The sequence below is a fragment of the Xiphophorus hellerii genome, chromosome 5 (assembly GCF_003331165.1).
Source record: "Xiphophorus hellerii strain 12219 chromosome 5, Xiphophorus_hellerii-4.1, whole genome shotgun sequence".
Classification (NCBI taxonomy): domain Eukaryota; kingdom Metazoa; phylum Chordata; class Actinopteri; order Cyprinodontiformes; family Poeciliidae; genus Xiphophorus; species Xiphophorus hellerii.
In genome coordinates this window covers 34,018,166-34,032,511 of record NC_045676.1, presented here as the reverse complement: position 1 = coordinate 34,032,511, position 14,346 = coordinate 34,018,166, and the positions used below count along the sequence as shown (strand labels likewise).

The 14,346-nt window shown below is 43.3% G+C and overlaps 1 protein-coding gene across 1 annotated transcript in view; it reads right to left on the bottom strand.

Moving 5' to 3' along the window:
- The window catches only part of LOC116720559 (voltage-dependent T-type calcium channel subunit alpha-1H-like), a 176,051-nt gene that overhangs the window by 17,691 nt on the left and 144,014 nt on the right, over positions 1–14,346 (bottom strand). Inside the window, 4 exon segments of the mRNA XM_032563892.1 lie at positions 1,088–1,238; positions 1,332–1,601; positions 3,810–3,931; positions 4,213–4,291. Of these exon segments, the coding sequence (XP_032419783.1) occupies positions 1,088–1,238; positions 1,332–1,601; positions 3,810–3,931; positions 4,213–4,291 (622 nt within the window).

Here is a 14,346-nt window from a genome sequence, read left to right as displayed (position 1 = left end):
AGATCCTCTTATTGATTGCACACTTAACCTTCTGAGCCACCAACGTTACTAATCATTCCACACTAAAGAGGACTTTGTGCCTGTGTAGTCAAGGTTGGAACTTTCAGTACTTGTGTGCGCACATTTTCACATCCTTTCACCTCCCTGTTTTACATTAACACATACAAACACTTCTACTGCAATGTCCTTGAAGGCTTTCATTGGCAGAACAGAGCCTGTAGAGTTCAACCTTAAGTATGAACCATTTAGCATTGACTTAATGTCTGAACATTGATTCCTAATGTGTTATTTAGACATTAATTTTTAAGCTAATTGGCAGAAAAGTTCTACAGTTTTGACATTTTAATCTGAGTTTAGATTCCTAATAAAGAGCACTTATAAGTCTCCAGGAGTCTCCAAAGGTATACATACACTTATTATGGAAATGGAGATCATATGAATTTGGGGCTTTTAAGAACATAACATTGGAACAATAGGTAGAACTAAACACACTTCCTCTCAACTTTAAAAGTAAGTTTTGGTTGTAGAAATTTTAAATTTTAATTTTGTGTTTTTCTCTAACACAAAATGTTACACACGGGGTAAAATATTGTCATTTTAATAAACATTACTTAGCAAATTGCAGAAAAATCAACCAAAAATAGAATGGGGGCAAGGGAGAGCACACAACAGGGAAACTAGGACAACTAATCTAAGAGTAACTTATGACTAGATACAAGGAATCAATAAACATAATAAACCATTGAGAAATGGCTGAACTAAAGTAAAGCAGACACAAGGTTGATCTAATCAAAATAAGGAACTAAGAAACAATGGTACTAGAATGAAATAATCAAAACACAAAAACAACTCAAAACAACCCAGGGTTCTGAAATTTATTTAATAAAATATAAATTTAGATGGAAGAAATATGAATATTGTGTCCTGTATCTTAAAAATCTCTTAAATACCTCTTTACGTCTACAATGATGGTCTTTTCTATTACATCTAAGCTGTCTACAGAAGCAATGATCTTGGGTCATTGTAGTGGCTGGAGGCCTCTAAATGCTCTTTCACAATTTAGGCTGCCATAAAAAAAACTAATTACCTGAGTAGCTGTAGCTGCAGACGGACTCGTGGCCAATGGGAGTGTAAGAGGAGAATCTGAGAGGCGGGACGCAAGTGTCGTTGGGGAGAGACAGCATTCGTCCCATTCGCCTCAGGTTTCCATGGGAACATTCCTTGTCTTCCACTTGTACCTGGCCGATGAAATCAATGCCTCTGTCACTGTAACTATTGGTAGTTGGCCCCAATGTCTTTCACCAACTATATCCAGGGAACCTGCATGTTACCTGGACAGGTGTGTCCATGTTCATCTCTAACTCCGATGTGCAGCTGAGACGCCGGGCCACCTCCTCCCTCTCCCTCTCTTTCCTCTCCTCCATTTCCTCCAGCTGAGCCTCCTTATTGCTTTCTTCCAGGTGCTTCATCAGAACGGCGACCACCACGTTGACCAAAACGAACTGGGCCGTGAGGACAAAGGTAACAAAGTAGACAGGGGAGATCAAGGGCAGGTAGTTGAGGCAGTGGCGATCGTTTGGACGGCACTCTCGCAATGTGTCCTGAACAAAGAGGCAAGAAAGTAGGAGAGGATAATGAAATAAACTGAGGTCCATCTCAATAAAAAATAGATCATTGAGACATTCATTTCAGTAATTCAAAATAGTAAGCTCATGTTATATAAATTCATTAAACATGTTGATATATTTGAACAAATAATAGACAAAACCAAAAAAATATTTATTTTTAATACAGCAATGTTAACCTAATGAAAAGTATGCTCAAATATTTGCAGGTAATATTTGTTTCGGGGACTGCATTACTGAATCAACTCAGCGTGGCATAAAGGAGGTCACTGAGGTGTTAATGAAGCCCAGGTTGCTTTAAAAGTGCAATGTGTAACTTTTATGAACATTATGGGTTTTTTATAATTGCTAAAACTGTCACCATGCTGTGACATTATGTTATTAAACACATAATCTGTAAAAAGATTGATCTCCTCCACCTCCTTTCTAAAGAACTGACTGCTCCTGAGTCGCCTTGACCAGAAACAACCAATCAGAGAAAGGAGGAGGATCTCAGCGTTGTCAGTCATCCTTATGTACTCGCTACTCAATGTGCTAATGGTGGAGAAAGAACTTACTGTTACGGAAAACAGTTTATCTGCCGTCATCGGTGCGGATAACTAGCCTGATTGTTCATGGTAGGCTGTGATAACTGCAGCGTAGGGAGAGAAAGAAAGGGTGCAATACAGGAGGATGGGCAGCGCCAAATGGAGAGATGGTTGACAGCGGTATGACGCTCTTCTTGGCTCTGATTAGTTGTTTCTAGATAGCAATGCGAGAAGGCAGAGGAGCTTGATTTTATGCAGCTTGCTTCAACACACCTTAGAGCAGTGTTTCTCAATTATTTTCTGTCATACACGTCCTACGGATCATAATTTTTTTTCACATACTTGCTTTACTGACCTCTGCTGCCGTTTTTCTTTTCACTGTCAAACTTCTCCATCTCTAGTCTATGACGGTAACTATATCTCAAAACATCCGCGTTTGTATCCTTCGCTCCGTTTACAACAGCTACTTCTACTGGTTTAAACAGGCAGCCTGTTGATTAATTTGAACACTGCTGCCACCTAGTGACCGGGGGATTGTTTAATCAGTTAAGCATGGTAAAAAGCCCCCCGCCTGGGGGCGGCACGCCCCACTATTTGAGAAGTACTGTTGGAGAAGAGTCATAAGCAGGACTCTGGAGAACTTTACTGCACTGAAGAGGTCATTCAGCCATTTGATCCAAGTGTGCTGGACCAAGAAAACATTTACAAGTAGGCCTAGATTCGAAGCTTTAGCTCTTTTGCTTTAGACTCTGGAATCTTGATTTTCTAATGAATGTGAATCTCTTGCTGGGCCCAGCCATGGAAGGTAACAAGGTTTGAACTACACACAACCCTTTTGCACTGCATAGCCAGACCCAGACCGACCCGGACCAGTCTGGCTTCAAAGCAGGGCTGATCGTTTTTGCATTAGCACTTCCAGCCCTGTACCATCATGCTCCCTGGAACCGCAAGAGCTGTGATTGCAATCGGGCGGCCAGACCGGGCTGGTTTGGAGTTAGCCGTTGATTGGTGCATTGGCTCCGGGGGCGGAACAAAGAAGAGTCGTCTTCCAGATCTCTGGGTCAGATGAACGTCTGTCATTTTAACATGTGGTGTCAAAAAATTGGCGTCATAATGATAATAATGAGAGAATATTCAATTGTATTTTATTTTCTTTTGGTTAAAATAATTTTAAACAAGTTGAACCAAGGATGCACATCATGTCACCACATTAAACAGATAAAAATGTAACTTTTTCCGCAGTGAAAGAAAAAAAATACACTGATTGTGGTCCCACTATAGTCTGGATATAAATAATAAAATTTAATGTTAGCAAATAAATTATGAGCTGTTTATCTGTGGTATCCAGAATGAATATCTCAACTTCCTGGTCTGCATCAGTTGTACATAATCATAATCTCAGGATTTTGAAGTTGATCTGAATGATGAATCAAGCCTTCTCCAACAGGGGGAGATGTTGAACTGAACATGATCTACAGTGTGTGTCTGTCAGAGGAGTTATCCATGCTTTAATGTCAGCAGCTCCTATTCTGTCATAAAAACAGTGATGTGCTCTCTGCGTAATGCACCGCCTTCCTCACTTTCAGAAATGTGCATGGTTACAAATATGCACTCTGCCTTTTATCCTAAATCCTCAAAGGGGCAAAACAGATCTCACCTTCATAATCCCATTCCAGTTGTCTCCAGTGGAAACCCTGAAGAGCGTGAGGAAGGCCATGCCAAAGTTGTCAAAGGTGGCGTGCCGACTAAGACCCTCACAAGGGTTCAGATCTGAACACTCTAAAAGAGGACAAAAAAAAGCATTACAGGTGATAAATGTGGGAAAGTAGAGAAAGGAGGGAGAAGAAAATTTGTTCTTTGTAGACTGGAGCTCTGATTGTCATAATTAACATTTGCAAGTCAACAAAAATTTGTTCTTGTTATGCAATTCACAGAAATGACACCAGTGTCAGCTGAGGCACACTCTCATTATCGATTCAACACCGGTTTTATATGCATGCACACACCCAAGTGCACCCCCACGTGTGCACACAGACAAATTCGCACACACACACACTAACCCAGTTTTCCAAAGAGCTCAACTCCCAGAGCTGCATAGATGAAGAACAGCAACATGAAGAGCAGACCCAGATTCCCCACCTATAGACGGACACATGACACGCACAAACAGATATACTGTATAAGGTATATGACACACAGAAAGTGAGACATGAACAGCAAACATCAAGAGAGAGAAAGATGCAAACGCGCCAACAAATATAGAAATAAAGCAGAAGGCAAAGCCACTAAGCCTTTTTCAGCTGATGTTTAGGACTTCTTTAAAAACTAACAGGAAAACATCTGGAATAGAGTCAGACTTCATTTTAACAAAAACATAAATGCAAAGTCAGAACATGGATCCAGCCCTGATGAACTTCAAAGTTGCTTGTTCATTCTAACTCAATTCACTCTTGATTTGCTATGCCTCATCAGATGAGGAGTGGAGATGTTTAATAAGGTAATAGAAAAACTGACAGATGAAGCCAGGGGTTGGGGGGAGAGAAGATACTTGGACACCTCAGCAAAGAGCAGGGACTGATCCCTCACAGCAATAAGGTGCTTCAAAGAAATTGTTGTGCGTGGGCAGACAGGAAGGGATCATGGATAAAATGACATGCACTAGTGAGCCTCACTGATGACTTGGACTACCTGCATGGAGGACTCCTGTATCTAAGAGGAAAGAAGCTTCATAAGTTCTCATCAGCACTTTGAAATGCCTTGCTGCTGAAATGTGCTATACAAATAAAATTTGATTGATTGATTGATTGATCTAATTTTGGAGAAGGACAAAAAAAAGTCTGGACAGCAGCTTAGCTATATCTAAAATAGATTTATAATCTTGTCTTTTAATACGTGCAAAGTCCAGTTTCAATTTGACCTGTTTCTTAACAGTTAATAAGGCATTAATTTTCTTACATATAACAAATTTGGCAGCCAGTGTCGGATCAAATCCCAATTGACCCAATCCGGTCAACAGTTTGTGGAAGCACTTTTAGTAACACAAAGTTTCAGCAGTCTTTCTGTGCTACTTTATCACGTCTGGCCCTCTCTTCTTTATAGTGTTGTCTCAGTTTGTTGAGGTTTGCAGTTATTTGCGCACTTCCCATCGCAGCCTTTCAATCAACTTAACACAGAATACTTTGGAGAATTCCTCAGTCCCATCAACATGCCTTCCATTGAGGAAGTGGAGCCTGGGGACTTTTGGTCGGGCTCTCCAATCTCTGGTGTTGAGGTGGTCAAACAGCACCTCGGTGGCAGGCTGCAGAGGTGGATGAGATTCACACGGAGTTCCTTAAAGCTCTGGATGTTGCAGGGTTGTGTTGGCTGACGCGACTGCAATATTGCATGGACATCGGGGGCTGTTCCTCAGGATTGGCAGACCAGGGTGGTTGTGCCCGTATTCAAAAAGGGGGACCAGAGAATGTGCTCCAATTACAGAGGGGTCACACTCTTAAGCCTCCCTAGCAAGGTCTATTCAGGGGTCCTAGAGGGGTCTCTCGTGGTGAAGAGAGAGCTGAGTCAAAAAGTGAAGCTCCTGTTTTACCATCTACCTTCCTACCCTTATCTAAAGTCATGAGTTTGGGTCATGATCAAAAGAACAAGGTCTTGTATCCATATACAAGAGGCCGAAATGACTTTTCTCTGTAGGGTGTCTGGGCTCTCCCTTAGAGATAGGGTGAGAAGCTTGGTTATCCGGGAGGGTCTCAGAGCAGAGCCGCTGCCTCTCCACGTCGAGAGGAGCCAGTTGGGGTGGCTCAGGTATCTAGTTAGGATGCCTCCCTAGTGAGGTGTTCCAGGCATGACCCAGGAACACTATGGAGGGACTATGTTTCTCGGCTGGCTTTGGAACCCCTTGGGGTTTCCCTGGAGGAGCTGGAACAAGTAGCGGGGGAGAGGGAAGTCTCCCTACTTAGACCGTTACCCAACTCTGGATAAGTGGAGGGAGGGAGAAAGGAAGAAAGGAAGGATGGTAGGACGGATAGATGGATGAGTTTGGACACTACTAAGTTGGAGTATTTAGGTTTCTTTCAATTTCTCTGATTGAGTCTTAAATGTTTTTCTCTTGTGAGAACTCTGTCTCACTGTACAATTATAGACGTCAAATAGTTTGAAAGTAGCCTTATAACCTTTCACAGCAGTTGTATTTTTAAGGTTGAGTTTTTCAGGATTCCCTTTGTCTTAACCCACATCTGTACACTCCACAGAGGAGTACTAATAAAGCTCCCGCTTTAATGGAGGAGGTTGCAAGGGGCTTTATTAGTCAGCACTTGATTTGCTGATGAACAGTAAATCAAGTGGATTACACTTTTACTTTCACTCTTAAAAGCTATGGAAGCAGCAAGGGTGTACATAGTTTTTATCTGTTGTGCTGATCAGCAGTCTAGCCAGTGTTTCACCTGGAACATCCACAGTTTCTCTACAGCTTTTTGTGTAGAGGAAAAGCTCAACCTGAACGTGCAATCAGTTTCAGATAGAAATTGATTGCACTGAAAACTACAGTTCATCCTTCTGGGTAACATGACTATGTAGAGTTGTGTATAAAGGTTTGAGAATCCTGAAGATTTGTGTTCATCTGATTCATCTGCAAAGATGAATTTTTGTAGCAAAAATGCATATCACAATTAACATTCTATTTCCTGATTCATTCAAATGATTTGTAAAATGATCATCATATATGTGAGTCTTTCAGATCAGCAGCTAGACTGAATGTGAAGTTAGAAAAAGATGTTCGATGGGATAATCATTGGGTGTAGGTGAGTCTTATTTTTAAGGCAAAAGACATTAATTAAAATCAATTAAAGCTTTATGTTCATAGGCTGTCTGGAATGATGAATGATGATTTTTTTTTCTTTTACAAAGAGTTTGAACTCTGAGCAATCAATCAAGTTTTGCATAGCTGGAATCTAAGAGGATTTTTATCCACCACTCATGAGTCCAGTTAACAAACATTACCTCAGAAGAAAAACTGAATTAATTTGCAATGTTCCAGAAAGAAACCCAGAGCAACTTCTGAATAATTAAACATATTTTTCATGTTGCCCTACAGCACTGCTTAATGGGCAGAAAATTGGTGCTGATCTGTAGATTGATAAGATGAAATGTTTAAGTTTGACAGGAAAGATGCATGGAGCTAAATACAAGGGGATCCTGGAAGAAACCCAGGTAGAAGCTGCAGATGACTTGAGACGGGGATGGAAGTCCACCTGCAGCAAGACGACACACATGGCAGTGATTAGAAGAAGGGTTTTTGTGTTGTTTTATCTGGACCAGGACTATGTGTCTTAAATAAGAGCCTAGATTTTAAATGTATTAAAAGCAATGTGGATGCAAGGCCTGAATACCATGTGTGCAGGAGATATTGTCAGTATATCCACAAATATCTAAACAGTAAAACCAAACGGAGGAATTCCTCCAATATGATGCACACCAGTTACTGAGATCAAAGATTGACATACCTTTATTACCCTTATGTATGTAATATTGAATTATAATGTCAATATTTTTGTTGTTTTATGTTTTCGGTACCCACTTTAAGGTCTTCTACTATTAATACATGCATAAATGTATGGAGGTAAATTTGTTTCACAATTATTCAAACAAAACCTAATCTCAATTTAAAAAAATAAAATTGTGGTCAAAACATTTGGAATACAACAAAACAACAACACAAAAGAAGAGCAAAAGAAGAAAAAAAGAACAACACTATAACCCCATGTTTAAGAATAAGTAGTCCGTGATTTATAAACTTGTAGGGGTTTTTCTGGATTCTTGTTCTGATAATGTTGATCTAAGGTAATAAGAGTTTCTCTGGATTCTAAGTGTGTTCTAATTCTAATCCCTGGGTTGAATTAAATCCTATAGATTTTTTGTTCTACAATAGGTTTGATTCCTTTTCTGGGATGAATGAATATATAAACAGTGGTAGCATAGTTACTTTGAAAAAGTAACTTTAATCAGATTACTGATTACTCCTTGAAAAAGTAGCTTAGTTAGATTACTGATTACTTGATTTGGAAAGTAACTCAGTTACATTAAAAGTAACTTTTTTAGTTACTTTCAGCAGCTGCTAACAACAACTCTTCGCCACCTGTGAAAGTTACATTGGTCTTTGCCGATTCTTAATTTCAAGTTATTTTATAATGTTAACATCAACAATGTAACAATGTGTCTCCACTTATAAGAAGGGGAGACTGTTTAATGGTTATAACAGTACAAAAAAAAATCTTTAGTAACTTGTGCATGTTTTTGTGCGTTCCTATTGTTTGGAAAACTATAAAAAGGATTTTAGACCCCCCCCCTCAAGACCCATGAGAAGATATTTGTTGGTGCGGTTTTCTAAATCTAACTGTCATGTTGGATTTGAGTTTTTTCACCCACATGCAGGTTCAAACATAGGGCCGGAAGGTCTTGATTTCATGATTTATTCACAATAAATATTGAATGTAATATTATCCGGATAGGCCCTCTGGGATCGGGAGCGGCTGGCCGGCTCAGGTTCTGCTTGAAGAGGGGAGAGGTTAGTGGGAACTGGGTTGAGGGAATCTTGACAAGGGAATGGAGAGAATGGCTTACAGTTCGTCTGATGGAGGGTTGCTGTGGGAGGGGAAAGGATCCAGGAGGCGCAGAAGCTCGGAGACGGTAGTGGGAACACGAGCGGCAGGCGGTAGCGTCCAGTTGACAGAGGGCAGTTGCTGATACGTGCTGGGATGGGCGTGGATCCTGGCTTGATCCAGACAGCTTATCGAAATCTGAGAGATGGCAAAAACAGGGGTAACTTGATCACTCATAAACATGACAGTGACAATAACTTGGGGTTGACTCTGACCAACAAGTGGGACCATCGAGCGATGAATGGCTGCTCCACCGCTTCTTAAGAATCCTGTAGCCGATTGCAGGAATCCGCTGCAGGTGCGCCAGCCTGCCAGAACTCTCCCACGAAGATCGTCTATCTGAGGAGCACTCACACCAACTTGAATCCTAACATTACCCCTCCCTCAATGACCGCCACCTGGCGGTCCAGATGAACCTGAAACGCTGGTGGCATGAAATCTCCTCAGAACCGACTGGTCCAGAATAAATGATCTGGGAACCCAGGAGCGTTCTTCAGGGCCGTAACCTTTCCAATCCACAAGATATCGAAAACCTCTGCCTCTTCGACAGACGTCAAGTATCTTATTAATAGTATAACCCTCCCGGGCCCCCATCAATATGACGGATGGGAGTGGGGGAATTAACCGGAGGGCAAAGTGGGCTAGATCTTACAGGCTTAAGCAGGGAAACATGAAACACGGGATGGACCCTGAGAGAAGGTGGGAGCTTGAGTCTGACCACAGTGGGGTTTACAATAGCCTGGATCTCAAAAGGACCTAAATACTTAGGAGATAGTTTCTTGGTTGCAGCTTTTAATACAATGTCTTTGGCCGACGGCCAAACCCTCTGACCCGGTCTATAAATAGGAGCCTGTTTTCTTTTCCTATCCGCAAAGCGGCGGTTCTGGGCAGCGGTGCGATTTAAAGCTGCATTAGCTTCTTTCCAAATGCACTGGCACTTACGAATGTGGTGTTCAGCCGAAGTGACAGCATTCTGGGGTTCATCTGAAGGGAGAAGAGGAGGCTGATAACCTAGTGAACACTCAAATGGAGACAAGCCAGAAGCGGAGGAAACGTGGCAGTTATGGGCATACTCAACCCAGGGCAGCTGGGAGGACAATGAGGAGGGGTTGGAGGAGCACAGGCAACGAAGCGTAGATTCCATCTCCTGATTCATGCGCTCAGTTTGTCCATTGGTCTGAGGATGAAAACCAGAAGATAAAGACACTTTGGCCCAAGTGCGCCACAAAAATCCTTCCACACCCTGGAGATGAACTGGAGCCCCCTGTCAGACAGGATTTCCATAGGAATCCCATGGAGTCTGAAAACGTGTTTAATAAGCAAAAGAGCAGTTTCCGTAGCAGATGGCAACTTCCTAAGGGGCACAAGGTGACAGGCCTTGGAGAAACGATCAACGATGGTAAGTATGATCGTGAACCCCTTAGAAGGAGGCAGGCCGGTAACAAAATCAAGAGCAATATGGGACCAAGGACGTCCCAGAAAGGGTAAGGGCTGCAAGAGACCACTGGGAAGTTGATGGCTGGACTTGTTTTTAGCACAAGTGGAGCAGGCTGAAACATACTCCTTCACATCCTTATGAAGGGATGGCCACCAGAAGGAGCGCCTTATTAATGCCATGGTCCGACTGGTGCCAAGGTGGCCAGAAAAACGAGAAGTGTGGGCCCAATGACTCAAACGGGAGCGAACAGAGGAAGGAACGAAAGTTCGATCCGGAGGACGGGTACCTGGATCAGGATCAGACTGCTGAGCTCTGATGACCTGGTCAGAGATGTCCCAGGAAACCGCCCCCATGATACACGAACATGGAACTATGGTGTCTACCAGAGGATCCTCATCATCAGAGGAGAACTGTCGAGAGAGAGCGTCCGGTTTCACATTCTTTGAGCCGGGTCTGTAAGAAATGATAAAATTGAATCTCGAAAAAAAAAGGGACCATCTCGACTGTCGAGGATTCAACCGTTTGGCTGTCTGCAGGTAGGACAAGTACTTGTGATCTGTCCACACCACAATCGGGAGCTCAGCCCCCTCCAACCAGTGAAGCCACTCTTCAAAAGTCAGTTTAATAGCCAACAACTCACGGTCCCCCACGTCATAGTTTTTCTCTGAAGGTGACAGTCGGCGAGAAAAAAAAGCGCATGGGTGCATTTTGTGATCAGAGGGCGAGACGTGAGATAAAACCGCCCCCAGCCCTGAATTGGAGGCATCCACCTCCAATGTGAATTGCTGAGTGGGATCTGGCTGAATGAGGACCGGGGCATTAGCAAATTTCTCTTTCAGAGCCGAGAACGCTGCGTCTGTTTCTGGAGTCCAGGAGAACTGGATCTTGGTGGATGTGAGACTGGTCATGGGGGCTGCAGTTTGACTGTAATTACGGACAAATCTCCGATAAAAATTAGCAAACCCCAAAAAACATTGCAGCTGCTTACGAGAGGATGGGGTCGGCCAATCCAAAACTGCGCGAATTCTCCCAGGATCCGGCTTCACCTGCCCGCTCTCCAAAATGAACCAAGGAACAAGATGGAAGGTACATGAAACTCACACTTCTCCGCTAAACGTACAAACTATTTTCTAGAAGGCGCTGTAGGACCAACCTGACCTGCTGTTTGTGTTCCTTCATGGTTTTAGAGAAGATCAGGATGTCGTCGAGGTAAATGAACACAAACTGATCCAGAAAATCACGCAACACGTCATTGATAAGTGATTGGAAAACCGCAGGGGCGTTCGTCAATCCGAAGGGCATGACTATATATTCAAAATGGTCCAGAGGGGTTTTGAATGCAGTTTTCCATTCATCACCTTCATGGATGCGCACCAGATGGTAAGCGTTTCGTAGATCTAATTTAGTGAACACGGTGGCACCCTGTACAGGTTCAAAAGCTGATGTGAGAAGGGGAAGAGGATACTTATTTTTAACCGTGATCTGATTTGAACACCAATTTCAAATCATGATATTCGGAGGGAATTTTGGACAGATCCAGGGTGTCCTCCTCGTCCTCCAGGATGATGTCAAATTGTGGATTCATCCGGGCCGACTGTAGACAGGTTGCGTGGCAGATTCTGCTCCATGATTCCACTCTTCCCTCATACCAATTAAGGTGAGGATTGTGTTGTCTCAGCCAGGGGAAATCCAGGACCAAAGGAGTCTGTGGAGAGGGAAACACGTAGAAAGTCAAAATCTCACGGTGGTTGCCTGAAACCAGAAGTTCAATAGGTTTAGTCTGCTGCGAAATGATGGGCAGGACTCCTCCATCCAGGGCAGAAACTTGGACCGGAGCGGGGAGAAAGATTGTAGGAATATTTAGTTTCTTTACCAGTTCTTCATCGATCAGGTTCTGCTCACACCCTGAATCAATTAGAGCTGAGATGTTAACTGACCTTTGATTGATGAAAAGGGATGCAGAAAGAGAAAGTCGGGAGATTGAACTGGAACAGCCACCCACCAGGACTCCCATTGTTACTGGTGGGCTCTCCCTTTTAGCCGAGCAGGGCAGGCGGCGACGAAATGACCAATAACGCCACAATAGAAGCAGGCCCAAGCTTCTAGTCGTCGCTGTCTTTCTGTGGGGGAAATCCTGGTGCGACCAATCTGCATGGGTTCCTCAGGAGGAAGCGTGTTCGAGGTGGTTTCCATGGCAAAATCAGGTGCGTATTTGTCTGAAAAAAGCACAGGTTTAAATCCCTTCTTCTCCCGGGACCTCCCTCTCAGTCTATTATCAATCTTAATAGCCAAAGCTATTAAATCATCCAAACTGGCTGGTTCGTCCCTGCAAACCAGTTCATCTTTAAGGGTCTCATTAAGAGCCTGAACGAAAGTCCCTTTTAGAGCTTCGTCATTCCAACCAGATGTGGCTGCAAGGGTGCAAAAATCTATAGCGAATTCTGCTACAGGTTCCAAAGCTTCTGGTTCCAAAGCTGATGCGTGATTTCCGAACTGGACTCTGCATAACCAAAAGTTTGCTTTAACCCGCTTAAGAAGGTAGTAAAAGGTGTTTGGGAAAGAGATGTGAGGCTAAATTTAGCTTCTGCCCATCTGAGGGCTTTTCCTTTCAATAATCCGATCATGTACGCTATTTTGGCGGAGTCATCTGGGAATGATTCAGGAGCTCTGCAAAATACAATGGAACATTGCAGAATGAATCCTCCACACGAAATCTCACGACCTCGGAGCGACCCAACTGAAGCCGATGGCGTTGACTGCTCCACCCCAGGTGGAGGGGCGGGGGCTGCTGCTCCGGCTGTAATTTGAGGCTGAGGGTTATGCTCCAGTCTGTGTGACAGTTCTGAGACTGTGGATCTCAACTGATCCATCAGTTGGCCCTGGAAACTCTGTTGATCCAATAGACTGCGGAGCATGGCATCGTGGCGAGCTAGTAGGTCTACTGAGCTTAAACCGGGTCTTGTGTGAGAACCTGCTGGGTCAACATGGCTCGATGGTTCTGTAATGTTGGATTTGAGTTTTTTCACCCACATGCAGGTTCAAACATAGGGCCGGAAGGTCTTGATTTAATGATTTATTCACAATAAATATTGAATGTAATATTATCCGGATAGGCCCTCTGGGATCGGGAGCGGCTGGCCGGCTCAGGTTCTGCTTGGAGAGGGGAGAGGTTAGTGGGAACCGGGTTGAAGGAATCTTGACAGGGGAATGGAGAGAATGGCTTACAGTTCATCTGATGGAGGGTTGCTGTGGGAGGGGAAAGGATCCAGGAGGCGCAGAAGCTCGGAGACGGTAGCGGGAACACGAGCGGCAGACGGTAGCGTCCGGTTGACAGAGAGCAGTCACTGATACGTGGTTCCTGGCTTGATCCAGACAGCTTATCGAAATCTGAGAGATGGCAAAAACAGGAGTAACTTGATCACTCATAAACATGACAGTGACAAGAACTTGGGGTTGACTCTGACCAACAAGTGGGACCATCGAGCGATGAATGGCTGCTCCACCGCTTCTTAAGAATCCTGCAGCCGATTGCAGGAATCCGCTGCAGGTGCGCCAGCCTGCCAGAACTCTCCCACGAAGATCGTCTATCTGAGGAGCACTCACACCAACTTGAATCCTAACACTAACTGCTTATTTACATACGTTCACAAACAAAATTAAGAGACATGTTGTCAGTAAGTCACAGAACAAAAGAACAATGTTCATTTTTCTCAAACATATACCTATAAAGAGTAAAATCAGAGAAACTTTAAATTTTTTCCAGAGTTGTATAAACTCAGTTTGAAACAGAATCTGTAGACCACATCATACCTGCCAACATCTACTAACATTAATGAGACACAAGCAGCTGTGGAGTGACACAGTCCTAGTGGGGTCTGCTCCCCTGGAAATTAAAATAAAATCTACTCAAAACTATGCATTTCCAGTCATTTGAAGAACATTTTGCTAAATTCATAGGATTAATAAACCTAAAACCAGTTTATTATCATCAATACGATCTTCAGTCGTATTGATTATTGCAACAGTGTCTTCACAGGTCTGTCCAACAAATCAATCAAACAGATGCAGCTGATCCAGAACGCTGCTGCTCGTGTTCTCACTAAAAC